Raw genomic sequence first — 14,606 nt, forward strand, 5'->3', positions numbered from 1 at the left:
GTACAAGGGATTCTGTAAATCTGGAAAACCATGCGAGAGAAGCGCGGAGAGACGGTAGCAGTAAATAGAGGATAGATGAGGCTAGCCAGCCCAAGATGTGTCCTCGATGTGATGTGCTGAGATGCGATGCGATGCGATGCAATAAATGGGAGCAAAAAAGAGGTGAGATAATGCATGTACAACGAAATGAAGAAACCGGCCGTTGTCTCGTAATTCAGAAATCGTCCAATAATCCGTCCAACTCGTCCAGCTCGATATTTTCCGGACTCCGCAAATCCCATTCCAGAGCGCCGTCGATGCGCGCCCACAGATCGTTCGATTCCTCGATGCCTCGTTTCAGGGGGTTCAAGGACCACGAGCTCGCCTTCATCGCCGGACTGCTGGTGAAGACCGACGAATTCAAGACGCTCAATCCCCTCCCGTCTCCGAATAATGAATCGGAATCTAGATGCCTCGCAGGGTGATCTTCCATCTCGGATGGGACCCCACTCATCTGTATGTCCCTGCCCAGCTTCCTCTTCTGCATCCCTCGGGCCGTCTGGGTGAACTCCTTCTCGTCCTTCTCGAGCGGTGGCGACGCGGCGCGGTGATTCCGCACTGGCCCGAGGCGTCCTATGAAGGAGCCCGAGTAGGAACCCGAGTAGGAACCTGTCGGTGTTGGAGGCGCGCCCATGTCGTGATCATCGAACTCCGGCGAGGACAGATCGACCTCGGGCGATGGCGACAGCTCTCTCCTGCGCTCCGCATCGGCTTCATCGGTCCGCGACGCTGCGCTCGACAGCGCGGGCGAAATTATCGACCGCTGTGGGAATTGGATGGTTGACGGATCTGGTATGGGTTGGTGCTGATAGGTGGTGAGGTAGAAGTACGTTCTTCGCGGGTGGACCGTCTCCAGTTCCTTCGCAATAGGGCAGGGCGCCAGCGCAGTCCACGGTCGCTTTAGGTAGGACGACAGTCGCGAAGAGATGATGGCCGAAGGGTTCGCAGAACTGAGGAGATTAGTCGGGGCGCGAGGGGTAGTGGGAGCACGACTTACGTTTCGACGATCTTCACAGTCGGAGACAGGACCGCGGCCAGCTCTTTGACCAGGTGCGGTCTATTCCCCGTCTTCTGCAGTTGTAAGATCACGCCCTCCACGATCTCGTCGTTGATGCCCTCGAGGTCGATCTCCTTTGGCTTCGCCTCGTCGCATTCGGAATCGTCCCCCTCGGCTTCTGGCGAAGGCGGGGGGGTATGCTCGTACTTGATGGCATCTCGTTTTGGCGGAGGGGACATGGACGGCGACTCATCGTGGGAGCGCTTTATCTTTTTGGGTGGCGGATGGTCAGGAGTAGACGATGTGGAAGGCGGTGAGAGGCGTGCGGCAGCTCTCTCAGCATGCGTGACGGGGAGATGGATGCCCAAGGACGGCAGGGACAGCGACTTGCGACGAGTATTGTAAGGCATGGTTGCGAGGGGTTGCGCGACCATATGATGAGGGGCGGAGAGGAGGGACGAGGGAGGATGGAGGAGGGAGTCGTGTAGTGCAGTCGGCGGGGGGGGGGAGGATGATGGATGAGGAGGAGGAGGAGAGGCGGAGAGGCGGCGAGGCGGAGAGAGTGGTTGTTTGCGACGGACCAGGTCGACGAGGCGAGGAGGTGAGGGCGGAAGGGGTCTGTTTGTGTTGTTCCTGCACGTTGATCGTGGATCTTCGTAGCGACGTGCGACAGGAGGACTGGGAGGCGGCGGGCGGGTTATTGGCTATTGGCCACCGGGCAGGGCGTTCGGAATGTAGGATTGCGTCGTGGGTTGGAAGTAGTTGGTGGGTAAATGGTCAATGGTCGATGGTCGATGGGCGACGGTTCCCGAGGGGAGGCGGGTGGTGAGTGACGGTGGCGATGATGGTCAGAACGCAGTCCAAGTAGTCTCAAGAGGACGATGTGTACGCTCTGCTCTCTCCCTCTGTTGATTCTAAGGCGCGGCCGGCGTCGAGGATTTTTCCCTTGTCTGTTTGCCTGTTCTGACGGGGCGACCAGTGGGCCACAGGAAGGCGGTCAGGGGGAGAGTCAGGGGGGGTTGGACGCTGGGGCAATGGGGCCAGAGCAGGAAATGGAGAGGAGATCAATGGCAATAAAGTCAATTATAATCAAGTTGCTGTTGGTGTTGGTGTTGGAGGGGAGGGGATGGAGAGGGGAGAGCCCGTCAAGAGGACTCTGTACGGGCAGCAACAATAATAATGACAATGATCAGGATCATCAGCACAACCATCATAGCCGTCGCAATAATAATCTGCTGTTGTCGAGTAGACGGCGATCCGCAAGGCTCAAAGCCTCCAGCATCCAGTTAGTGGAGCTACGACGATGGATCTAGGAATAGCACTGTCCAGTAGCCTTTGCACTGTCGACCGGAGGGGCATGGTCACAATATGATAGGCAACCTAATAGGCAGAAGAATACGACGAAATTAGATGAAAATAAATATACATTATACATAAGAAAAACACGGCAGAAACCAAGATGCAAAAATAACAATGCAGAATGCGCTCCAGCGTGGTGGCATGCAGGGGGTCCCGCGACAGATGCACACGACAGGAGACGGAGCCCTGTATGTGCATTGGGGCATCTGCAATCCCGAGGATGGAAATATGGATCCAGGATTCCAGGTATAATAATTACCAAGTGTAAAATACGGACAAAATGATGGATAAAATCACCAAACACGCAGGGGGAGCCTCATGGCCCCTCCTAGCGCGCGCCCGTTCCTCTCTAGAGCCCAGCCGAGCGGCGCCGGTGCAGGTCGGGAAGCATGTCATGAATCGCCGCGACGGAGAAAAAAGGAAAAAAAGAGGAGCGGAAAAGTGGTTTTAGAACCTTCGGACCTAAAAGCCAGGGAGAAGAACCTAAACGCTCGTAGAAAATAAGAGGGGGGGAAGGAGGCAGAGAAACAAGCCAGAAACCCCCTTCAGTCCTTGCCTACGACTCGGGGGTGAACATAACATCGATGGCCATGTACTGCTACCTCAAGGTACCTCCTTTGCCGACACACATCGCGTGTGAACCCTGTAGCGCTACGTACCTCGCGCCGTGGATTATCATCATTCTGACATGGGCATAACGTCAGAGCGGCGCCTGGGAATTTACCAATATAACCTCAAGCAACCTAGAACCCAGCTAGCTGCTACTTGTGGTCCTGAGTCCTGACCCCTTCCCCCTTCTCCCGGCTTCTTCGGGATTTTCCATTTCCTTTCCACTTCGTGTTCTAACTCTGCGCGGTCCCGAGGTATTCTCTCCTTTGACTACTCCTTGCGCGAACTACGAGGCTAGGATAAGCAGCATGCCGTCGGGTGTTGACATTGTTGAATGTTGATTTGGCTCTGAGAGTTGTTGATACAGGTGCCGTGTATTCGGGATCTGCTCCACAGCAACGCAACCCAGCGCACATGGCAAATAATGATGGCAAGACTTGCTTTGCTCTTCTGCAGTCTGGACGCACATCAGCATTACCGACTTCCTTAATCCGGAGTAATGGCACATGCTTCGCCGCCACTCTCCACCCGGCTCCTTTCCCCCGCCGCCGCCGCCTCGCCAGCTAACGGCACTCCAGCTCCATCGTCAACTTTCAAGCCTCCGCCGCCTGGCGATCTCCAAACCCTCAAATCCTTAGCACCTCCATTCTTGACAGTCTGTACCCCTCTTTAACTCTCGAGGTTGATATGAAGGGAGAGGTGGTTCCAACGTTCTGGCCCTTCTTCTTCCCCTTCTCCCCCCCATCTTCCTGCCGTCTCCATGATTCGTGAGCGGCGCACCGCTGGACGTCATTGGCAGGGTGTCAGACGCCGTCATCAACATAGTGAGGGAGTCTTCTGAGGCCCTCACCCTCCCTTCCCGCCATCCAACGAACCCCTCCATCACACCCACAGCCGCCATGCAGAATTCCTACTGGAGGATCGCATGCCTCCCTCCGTCTTTATCCAGCATCATATCTTGCTCACAGCTCACCCGACACCGCGTAGTTAGCTGTGGCTGGGCCGTACCACAGCAATAGGCAGAGAAGAGGCCAAACGAACAACGGCCCGCCTGGAAAGGGAGCCAAGATGCGTTAGGCTATGCAGATATACGGAGTCAGGCATGGTCAGATACTGTATGTCACAGTAGGTTGGAAGTTCGAACTTGGATGGCGATGCTTTGCGCCTTCACCGCTCACTGAACCTCGAAAGCCCGTTGGCAGAATCGCCAACCCCCTTCCCCCCTTACATACATACCGCACCCCGGGATGGCCTATCACCACCGATCATCAAGATGCGCCTGCATGCGCAGCAATCAGTTATCTTCACACGACATATGTACAGTATTCTGTACGGGGTACCTCAGCCGTTCATTATGAAGTGATATCATACTATTCGCGACAGGGGCTCCTCGGGGGCTAAACAGCGGTAAGAGCAACGATGAAAGCAATGCCTAGCGATGGATGATCAGTCATTTGAAGCTGAGACCTACCCCTAGTAGTAGTCCCTAGCTAACAACAACTCAACATACAGCAGCAGCAACAGCAAGTAAGTAACCGCATGAGACTAAACCCGCCTCCTATGTGAGATCTTGCTGCCGCATCCCTAATACCCTTACGTATCACGATCACTTGCTTCTCATATCTCCCTTCCCCAGATTGCCGAATGCCTACTGGTGGAGTCTGGAGTTTGAATCTCCGAATCCGTTTGCTCTCCCGCCGACTATGCCAGAATAATACAAAGTAGTACACATACAGTAAAGTAGTACAGAGAAGAGCTCCCTGGGACGCTAAAGTAAAAAAGGCAGCTTATCACAAGCAAGGCTGGGAACATCTTCAACTACTGATTTCAGGGGGCGCAACTGATGATGAGCAGCATGAGCTTTGTGAGGGGGTCTTATCCCTTCTACATAAGTTTCTACGCCGTAGAGAGCCATCTCGGACGCCTTTCCGCCTCTCTATATCTCTCCTATTTGGTTTCCGGGGAGGAGAGTTTTATGAAGAAAGTGTTGTTAGTCTGGTTGCGAGGACAACGTACTGGATATCGGGCTAGTCAGGTCCACGCATCACGTGCAAGACTTCGGCAGGCTGGATCCGTTACAATTACAAGTAATGATGCGCAGAAGATTCCTATTCTCTTGATTTCTGGTTCCCTACGACGACTGTGGCATATGCTATTATGCTAGAACTACTACCTGCCTCTGGAATTACAGCTACATCCATTCGTGGAACACATGATCACGTGATACTGGGTCACGGGACCAGTACGCGAAAATTGAGCTTAAAAGTTCCCAGGACTTCATTCTATCTTTCAAAAAACATGAACTGCACAGAAGGTGCGCATTATCTCAAATCATCACACTGTTTGAGCTTGTTGCATGCATACAAGACATACAGGGGAAAGATACGCCATTCAAGACCTACATACCATCTCCCAACGCATCGATCTCGAGCAGTTCGCACATTGACCGCCAGCGGTCGATCCTCTTTCTCCCCTTCCCCTGTGCAACCACGCTGATGCTATCACAGAGACCCACCTCCTCTGAGTCCCATTCATCGCAGTCCGCCGGGTGAGACGGCCTATCCGGCTCGTTCATCCATCGCTCGATGCGTTCACGATCCACAAGCCGGACCATGTCTGCCTCCATGGACTCCCGATACCCGTCTTCCGCATAGGATGCAAAGCCAGATTCCTGGTCTGTGTCGTGCAGCACGACGCCGAGGGCGCGGACGTGTTTACGTGACGCTTCAAAGGCTTCCTCTGCTGCGATGAGCGCGGCGGTTGCTTCTTGCTGCTGGCGGAGCAGCATGTTGTCGAACAGGCTGCGGCCGCGTTCGGCTATGCACTCCTGATGTGCACGGTACTCGTGCTCGTAGTGTTCTTGCCAGTGGTCGAGTTTATGGCGCGCGCCCTGGAGATGCCGCTCCCGAAGGTGCAGTTCCTTGATGGCGGCGGCCCGGGCATCCTCTGCGGCGTATCGAGCTGCTTCGCTCGCAGTTGGGGTTTGAGAATTCCGCTCTAGTGAGCGTCCGCCGTCAGTATGGTGAGACCCTTCGTCGCTATCTGCAGGGGCTGGTTCGAGGAGATTGTTCTCAGCTAGTAACCTCTCCCACTCCCTGATCAGTTTGCTCTTGGCAAGTTCCATCTCGTCCTGTTTCCGCCCGAGCTTCAGTTCGATTCTTGCTCTCTCGGCGCGAAGTCTCAACCGAATTTCTTCGGCATCTTCAAACTCCCGGCGCGCCTGGTCTATATCGAACAGGGGATCTTCTCCTGCGTCGTCGACCCGTTGATCTATCTTCTCGATAATTCTTTCCGCGTTCAATTCCTCTTTCTGAAGTTGGTGGATAGTTCTACTGTAGTTCGCTACTTTATCTTCACATTGTAAGACCGTGTTCCACCGCCATACCATTAGTTTTGACAGAGCCAGTGCAGTACCAATCTCCTCATTTGGTTTTTCGAATATGAATAACTCGGGGTATGATGACAAGGGTGGTTTGGGCGGGGAGTCCTGCCTTATCCTATCAATCGACTCCGGCAAGAACTCCGATACAGAGGCATCTTGTCCACAATTATCACTTGTCTTTTGCTTGTCTGCGTTGTCGCAACCCGGCTCCGTCTGACTTCGACCTCTCATCCGCGGCTCTCGAGTGCTTTCCTCTACAGCTGTCGTGCCAACAGGAGATGTAGCAGGACTGTGCTCCGGCCCGAGATACCCTTGTTCGCTATCGTGACAGTATATATTAGGCGGTGTACTAGAGTCCGATGCTTGCTGCGGCGGAGGGTTCGAGCGAGTCCTCCTTCCCAAGAGCACCGCAGCTTTCTTACATACCCTTCCATTCATGACGCGGTCCAGTAGACTATCCACGTTAGGCAGATTGGTACTTTGAAGGAATCTGGATTTGCATCCTTACCGGTTCATGAGACGGAATCTTTCGAGATTAGTAAATTCGAAATCCCGGGATTATTATAGAAGCCGAATCAATTCCTTCTTACAAGTTCCTGACGATTATCATCATCGGGTCCAGGTGAATTCAGGCCTTTTTATCGTTCATGATGTCGAGTTACAAAGGACCATTCGCACCGCTTTTGGACGTGATATATATCCGTACTAATCCGTGGTTTCGAAATATAACAAAGCTACTTGCAGGCAGCTCAAAGAATTCTACCGAATCCGGATTGATTCAAATGCTTCTGATTCGGGATGGATTGTCTTTGTTCAGTCAATGAGAAAATCTCGCTTCATAAAAGAGGGGATAAAAATGAGATTGCGCGAGTTCTTGAGTCCTAGGGAATGGATTCGTACATTTTCTGAGATCAGAGATATTTTCTGAGCAGCGCATATATTTGATGCCAATTTTACAGGATGTTCAAAGACATTTCGGGTGGATTCTCAATGAAGGTGTTCAGGGTGTCCATGATCACAAGCCCACGAACAAGAGATAAGGGATAGCCTTCTCGGTACGTTCCCATTTCCCACCCTTTTTCTTAATGCCTTTGAAATGATGAACAACATTACGTTATACCCAGCTCACTCAGACGCACAAGTTGCGAATGCTGCGAACGCGTATCAACATTCTGATCTCTCATATGTCGTCACTTATGTACAACACATTTCCTGCAAACACTTGCTGACTATACAGTGGTTTTCAGTTCCCGTGTCGACCCATGTTGAGCCTTGCGAAGGTGGTTGTTAAATTGTTGAAGCGGCAGCAGAGACAGCCTTGTCAATGCGAAGGATATGCTTAAGCATTTGATATTATGGCTTCTCAAGTCATTTGAAGCTGAAGAAGGCGAAGGCGAAAGTATTGTGCTTGGGCGGTTGTAGATGCAATGTTGATGTGCGCAGTGCCCAGTAAGAGCATGCCACGCATCTTACATCACGTGGGAATTCCTCTCCTAAATCCTGTCTTCACTTTGTAAACATCTCCTATACAATATTCTTCTCGACAACGTGCCCCAATATCTTCGACTGGGTCTCTTCGCGTGCTTTGTATTCAACGACTCCAACTATCCGGTCACTAGTCATGCCTCATTTGCTCATAGCCTCATTAGATTTCACCCACCAAACTAGCTTCAAAGATGCAGCAAGTGCTTTTCTTGCTGAGCGACCCCTGATCTGGGGATGGGTATCAACGTACTGGCAGGATTTCACAAGCTGGCTTTCACAACCACGTATGTCTTTTTCGTCTCAAATCGTAAGCAAGATAACTGCTCACACCAAAGAGACGTACTCGCAATTCTCATGGCCTGGTGGATCACTTTCACGCTCGTAATTACAATTCTAATGACTCTGGGTTTTGGTCCTGCAGGCGTCTTGTCAGGTAAGTCTCCCATTGACCGTTAGCAAGATTGCTATCGTCTTCACATAGTTGCTAAACACGCACGCATCTAATTCTCACCGGTATGATAGGATCTCTAGCAGCCGCCTTCCAGTCTTGGATGTACGGAGGCTTTACTCCTGCAGCAGGAATTTTCGCAACCCTCACAAGTGTTGGAATGCTGGGTTTAGCCATGCCGGTATTTGCAGTTCCTGCTGCTCTAATCGCTACACTTGTATCAGTTATAACCTGGCTTTGTGTCCGTGGATGAGATTTATTTAGGCAAGGTATAAATAAAATAGGCTTGGATAAGTGATAGAGTATCGAAAGTTCATGGAACGCGAATTGTTTACTAGCGTGGGGCTTAGGGATACAAGGGAAGATATGTTTTCTGTGTGGTGCGTTGTTTGTGCGAAGATGCCGGCACATATCAGTGGTCTCAACTGTGTCAAGGGAGGGTTCGTCGAGTAAGTCGAGGTGAATATGACAAGTATGATGGAAGTTCAGGTACCTCATATACAAAGATTGTAAGAGGTAGATTTTCCCCCTCGCTATACTTTTTCTAAATAAACTACTCCGTTTCATACCATCGCAGAGAGAACATAGCTGTTCTATGCTTTCACTATTCTGCATTCAAAGCCCCAATCTCCACAAAAGGTTCATAATTTCCAAAGCAGTCAAGAAAAAGTAGTAGCTACAAGCGAGTCCCCGAAACGCTGTACGCGCTGATTCTCAGAATAAAGATAAACCCCCTCTTCAAAAGAGAATCAGTACAAGACAATATCCTATTCCATTCAAGTGATTGCCTTAGTATCTTATCCTTGTTCTTTTCCCTTTGTTCTGCTTACTGGGTGTACTATGCATAGCTCATTAAGTGGAGCTCCTTATGATGAGGAACAAAAGGCTTTGTTCGGAACAGTCTTGTTTTGTTAGTAGACGGGATTGTTATAAGATGTGGATAAAGAGGTTCGGGAACAACGGTATTGTCTATATTCGGAGGCTGTGTTCTTTAGAATTGTTATATAAACAAACGTTGACTTGTCGATTTCTTCAAATCACATACATACATACACATTCAACAAGATCAATCAATACACACGAACAAATCACTCAAACCATCCATCCATTCTACGAAAATCAATCCATAGGTACAAACAAACCAATCATTCATCACACCAGATAAGTAAGTCAAAAAAAAGTTCTCGCAGCACAAATCAACATGTGTCGCACAGTTTCTAATTTCTTCTCGACATGCGGGCACGTAACGAGCCACCCGGCCATCTGCCCGGACTACCCGACCTGCCCCTGGGACGGGCACTTCACCGTGCCTCTCCCTACCCGGTGTCCGGAATGCACACAATCGCTCTCCCAGCCCCGCTCCCAGCGCTCCAGCCCGTCCTCCCCAACACGCAACCAAACACCACGCGCCCTCGCTCTCGCCCAACTCTCCGTCGCTGTCGAACTAGCCCGCGAAGCCAGCCAGCGGCTCACATACGTACCTGAACCGAACCCTCGCGCCGTGTCCCCAATCGGGCCTCTCGCGCTGCGACGACGCGCTCATCGCTTACGGCTCCTGGGATTACTGTATATGCGTGATGGCAGCGATGGGTTCACGGTCTTCGATCGGTTTACGGTGTTGCAGCAGCATCGTATGGAGAGGGTGCGTGATGCTTTGCGAACCCTCGGGCAGCATGCGAATGATACGATTTCGGTTAGGTTGGATCCGATTTATGCGTCGAGATTGGATGGCCTGATTGAGTTGGTGTTGACGTTGCCCGGACATGGCGTTTTGGAACGCGCGATGCCGGATATACATATGAACCCGGGACCGAGCGAGCAAACGTTAAGAATTCGTGGTCTGGAGGGGTTTCTGGTGAGAGCTGGCGAGGGGCAGGGAGAGGATATGTGTTGTATTTGTAGAGAGGAGTTTGGGAAGGGTGGGGAGGAGAGGGTGAGCTTGCCTTGTGGTCATGTTTTTGGTGAGACGTGTATTGGGAGGTGGTTGGTCGAGAGGCCCAATTGTCCTATGTGTAGGAGGGAGTATGCTTGGGATTTGGCGGAGATCGGGAGGGATATGCTGTTGGGAGAACGGGGGTGGGCATGAGGAGGAGGAGGTGCAGCTTGTGGGAAAGAGATGGTAAGTCAACTTCCCAATTCCTTGACTTGATTGATTGATCATTCATCAATCAATCAATCAGTCAGTCCAGCCCCAAGCAAAGAGAAAGAAAGACATGGATGGCCAGGTGAGAAAGAGGGAAGTATTTCTTTCCTTTCTTCTCTTTTCCTTTTCTCCTTACTTTTATCTTCTGTTCACGGTCTCTACGGGATTTATTTAAGGTACATGCATGCGTTGATTTCCCCATGGCTTTTATTTTATTTTCAAAAAAAAAAAGGAAGAGAAAACACAAAAATATATCTTTTTTCTCTGAATACCAGGCATCCATCTCGGAAAGTGAACGTGGAAGTGAAGTGTGGAATTTATATAACTTATGAAACAAAGTAAAGAGAGCAAGCATCGTGCATATAAGCAGAGCCATTGATGTGTGTGAAATTTTGTCTGAGCATTGAAGCTATCACCGTGCGCTGCTATATAGATAGGTACCTTCATCATTCAAGTGAGGTCTGTCTGGTTACGCTGTACAAGGCCCCCGGTCCTCGCACAGCATGCCTAATCCCACATCCACCATTGCGATGCTTAGCCTTAAGTTGCATTATGGAAAGAGAGAAATGGATTGATGTTATCGTCTTATATACTCGTTACTTTAGGTACCCTAAATGCTTACTTTCTACCCTACAGTTTCTGGTGTGTATACGTAGAGCTAGAGGGCTGTCAAATACTCCTTAGATCAAGCCAAAGCCCTATGATTAACCTTTTCTTTGTCGAAATACCCCGAGCTCGAGAACTAAGATTAGGAAAGCGGGAAAGGAGGGAGAGGGAGAGGGAGAGGGAGAGATAAAAGAGCATTCCTCAGCGTTGTCACCTTAAGATCAGCTTCAATCAAGGAAAATGACCAGGTTTCAATTAGTGCTCTAGACTTAGCCGCTCGATATTCGATATCAGGCCTAGTGTATAGGATTGATATAAATCTTAACCTCGACCTCATTACTCCATCTACTCTCTAGACCTAGCTCCTTCCACGCTTTCTCGGTATCGATCTGAAGAACATGTTCGTCGAGTTTGCTGACGCTGACCGTGTGCACGGGCAAGACCTCTCCAAGGATCGTGATGAGCAGGTTCTCTTGGAATGACCGTTTGGGAAGGTCGGATATGTAGATGCCTGTAAAAGTTAGTCGGCATTCCAGTTAGAAGAGAATGGAGGGTAAATGTACCGAGAACGCCCAAAGCTTTGATGTTAGTATCGATGAAAAGCCTTCCGCCCTCTAACTTCGTGATCTTGTTATCCACCACGGCCGCTGCGCCTGACATCTTACCCAGTAATCCTAGATTGGCAATCCACGTTGTCTCGGATTTTTTCTCGTCCACAAAACCTCTTAATGGATACGCGGAAAGAATATCATAGCCCCGGACTCCTAGGGAGATGTATAGCAAGGCGTTGCGGTCAACAACTTGCATTGGCCTAGAGATCAGGCCGCTAGAGTGCGCCCGCACGATGTAGAATTGTGCCTCGATGACACCGGGGAACTTGGACAGTGGGATCAGTTCCGAGAGGGGTCTTTGGGAAACGTTAAAGAAGCCGATTATGCCCGTGCCGGTTACTGCTGCTCCTGTAAAATGTAAGTAAGGGTAGAAAAGAAAAGTTACGGAGGTGCCTACCGTGATATGTTCCAACAAGAAGCAAAGTGTCGTCATCATAACCATTATACTGATCCAAGGCTTTTCCTACGACGCTAGGTCTGAAGATGACAGTCTTTCCACGAGGCGTAGGTCCCGTCATTTGATTTATAAGGTCAAAGTCATGCTGGCCAGGAACATCAGTAAAGTATATCGGTCCACCGCTCACGCATCGGGCTGCGGCGTGGAAGCCAGAGTAATCGTGGACGGTCTGAAACATATCCCAATCAGGAATGACATTCAAATGCTGTGTGAACAGAGCATTATGTGCGTTGGTCCAGATATGCCATGGATGGCTGGTTGGGACTTCGGGAAAGAAGTCATCAGAGTTTCGGACGAGAATCGGTGGTCTGTTTTGGGGCAGTTGAGAGTGATAGAGGATCTGAGGTGTTTGAGACATGCATGATATGGCTTTGATGCTGAAGTGTCGGAGAGTGGAAACAGTCCAAGCATCGAGGTAGGTAGAAATCAGCTCTCGGCGGGCCTCTGCTGAAACAAACGTATCAAGCATGAACTGGGCACTACGACAGAAGTCAGTATCAACTGATTTCAAGGACGACCCATAACTCACTCAGTTTTCACCGCGTCCACTCCACAGGAGGAGAGAAAACGATAGAAATCATCGTAGAATTTCCCTACGTCTTCTTTGTCCACGACTGTCATCTTTCCACCAAGCGGCAAGTTTCTCCTTTTAGCATCTTCTCTGACTACCTCTCGAGTCTTGTAGGACTTCGCAAGTTTTCCATCTGGTGAGAGACCTCCCCAATAGCCCAAGATAGCATGCCATACTGCGATATGTTGGATGCTCGGGTGCTTCTCTCTGATTTTAGAGACTAGTTGCTTGAGGCCACTTGGGAAGGCCTCTCGCTCGGCCTCAAATTCGACCCAACCATGCTGAAATTGGCCATGTCCGAGATAGTCAATTGATTGCCAATTGTCGTCAATGATAAAATTCGTGATATTGATTTTGTTCTTCGCCAGTGCCTCAACGGCATTTAGAACCTTCTCCTCCGTGAGTCGTTGGCCGAGTGCGTTCCACGTGCCTGGGTGTGATCAGTATCAAATTACCAGGTTTTACTGATGAAGGGACTCACAGTAAGTCAAACCATCATACCAGTTTTCTGCCCATACTTTCGTTGATTCGCCACCCTCTTTCAGTGCTGCAATCTCCTGCTGCTGTTCCCCCGTCGCAGTTTCTACAGCGGCGACAATTCCCCTCGCGTGGTACATGACAGCAGCATTAGCTGATTCAAAGTCATCGCCTAGTCCAACAAGAACTTTAGCAACCCTCTGTTGATTGCTATCATTCCGCACCTGTTTATTGGTAAGCGGAGCCTCATTAAATCCATCGGCTCAAGACACAAATCATACTTGCAAATTGACAGCACCATCAACGCTTGTGAATAAGGTCATGACATCTTCAACACCGCTAATAGCCAGCAAAACCAAATGTTTACCAGTCAGACTCAGAAAAGAGCACATGACGGCTTCTTTGTCAAGTTCAAAACGAGCCTTGCCATGTCTTGGTGCCAGCCAAGGAGACCAAATGCGGGTCAGGGCAAACCATCTATCTGTGTCAGCATAAATACAGAGGTAAGTTGTTAAACAGAATAATATATATTGATAAACGCAGGGCTCCTCCATTGGGCGAATGTTCCGTAGCTAGACCTGAAATGTCACCTACCTCGAGAACTTTTGGTACCCCCAGGGTATGCCGAATTTGAAATTTTTGATGGCAGACTTCTCTCCATCAGCCGCTTCAACCACTACTTCAACAGACCAAAGAGTTGTCCCAGGAGATTGGCTCAGATAATTCTTCGACTGAAGAATGGGATTGAGATCTTCGACATAATCCCTCAAATCGCGTGAGATTGCATCCTGACTTGTGATAGTCTTCAACATGACAATCCCGTCCTGCGTCCCTTGATGATCCCTGACCCATTTCCAGGATTTGTCAGGGCCATTGCGGAATTTGATGGTAAAGCTCGTTGGTAGATTGATTGCCAGTGATGTGGTGAAGTAGATTTTATGCAGACCTGAGGTTACTTTGGAATCCTGTAAAGATATGGGCTGAGAGGAGGCCTTCGTCAATGGTTCCATTGGAACTTCACGCCATTCCCCACCATTTGAATGCCATAATGAAACCTGCCAGGGATCATTTGCACGACCCTCATCAACTTCAAGCAGAGCAGTAAAAACACTTGTACTATGGTCGATTGAAGTTACCCGACCCAACGACGGGAAGGTGGATATGTATGCCTTCATGCTGGGAGAGTCCAACGCCGGAGGACCTTTCTGTTTTGGTATATACTTAGCCTGGAAAACCTCATTGCCATCTGCTGGACTGATGAAAGTCTGCTCTGCCATGATGGATGTATGAATGCAACTACAAACAAAAGGAGTCGAGAAAAAGAGGGATCACGTACGGGAACGAAGACAAGAGAGAGGAACGGAAAGGAAGAGAATTAATTGAAAAGTCAGTGGTGACACGCACAGCGGTACCATGCACGGC

At 50.0% G+C, this 14,606-nt stretch overlaps 6 protein-coding genes across 6 annotated transcripts; 3 read left to right on the forward strand and 3 right to left on the reverse strand.

Annotated features, from left to right (window-relative positions):
• Positions 1-214: 214 nt before the first annotated feature.
• Positions 215-1,446, reverse strand: M430DRAFT_104764 (hypothetical protein; the record flags this gene model as incomplete). The annotated part of the gene is made up of 2 exons (XM_024860952.1): positions 215-989; positions 1,037-1,446. 2 exons carry the CDS (start codon positions 1,444-1,446, stop codon positions 215-217), a joined length of 1,185 nt encoding a protein of 394 aa, XP_024719592.1.
• Positions 1,447-1,693: 247 nt separating this feature from the next.
• Positions 1,694-2,378, forward strand: M430DRAFT_255575 (hypothetical protein). The gene has a single exon (XM_024865260.1). The coding sequence runs from the start codon at positions 1,918-1,920 to the stop codon at positions 2,347-2,349; it is 432 nt and encodes a 143-aa protein (XP_024719593.1). The 5' UTR covers positions 1,694-1,917; the 3' UTR covers positions 2,350-2,378.
• A 2,960-nt stretch (positions 2,379-5,338) lies between these two features.
• Positions 5,339-6,959, reverse strand: M430DRAFT_59665 (hypothetical protein; the record flags this gene model as incomplete). Its single annotated transcript, XM_024868814.1, has 2 exons — positions 5,411-6,959; positions 5,339-5,343 (listed from the first exon to the last, which is right to left on the reverse strand). The coding sequence occupies exons 1-2, from the start codon at positions 6,822-6,824 to the stop codon at positions 5,339-5,341; spliced, it is 1,419 nt and encodes a 472-aa protein (XP_024719594.1). The 5' UTR covers positions 6,825-6,959.
• Positions 6,960-8,007: 1,048 nt separating this feature from the next.
• Positions 8,008-8,572, forward strand: M430DRAFT_20308 (hypothetical protein; the record flags this gene model as incomplete). Its single annotated transcript, XM_024864268.1, has 3 exons — positions 8,008-8,155; positions 8,209-8,304; positions 8,394-8,572. The coding sequence occupies 3 exons, from the start codon at positions 8,008-8,010 to the stop codon at positions 8,570-8,572; spliced, it is 423 nt and encodes a 140-aa protein (XP_024719595.1).
• Positions 8,573-9,520: 948 nt separating this feature from the next.
• M430DRAFT_59667 (hypothetical protein) lies at positions 9,521-10,410 on the forward strand (the record flags this gene model as incomplete). Its single annotated transcript, XM_024868815.1, has 1 exon — positions 9,521-10,410. One exon carries the CDS (start codon positions 9,521-9,523, stop codon positions 10,403-10,405), a length of 885 nt encoding a protein of 294 aa, XP_024719596.1. The 3' UTR covers positions 10,406-10,410.
• A 712-nt stretch (positions 10,411-11,122) lies between these two features.
• Positions 11,123-14,578, reverse strand: M430DRAFT_59668 (glycoside hydrolase family 36 protein). The gene is made up of 7 exons (XM_024868816.1): positions 13,779-14,578; positions 13,466-13,661; positions 13,189-13,408; positions 12,666-13,137; positions 12,077-12,615; positions 11,632-12,027; positions 11,123-11,579 (listed from the first exon to the last, which is right to left on the reverse strand). Exons 1-7 carry the CDS (start codon positions 14,459-14,461, stop codon positions 11,365-11,367), a joined length of 2,721 nt encoding a protein of 906 aa, XP_024719597.1. The 5' UTR covers positions 14,462-14,578; the 3' UTR covers positions 11,123-11,364.
• Positions 14,579-14,606: the final 28 nt, after the last annotated feature.

Source organism: Amorphotheca resinae (genome assembly GCF_003019875.1).
Source record: "Amorphotheca resinae ATCC 22711 unplaced genomic scaffold M430scaffold_8, whole genome shotgun sequence".
NCBI lineage: Eukaryota > Fungi > Ascomycota > Leotiomycetes > Helotiales > Amorphothecaceae > Amorphotheca > Amorphotheca resinae.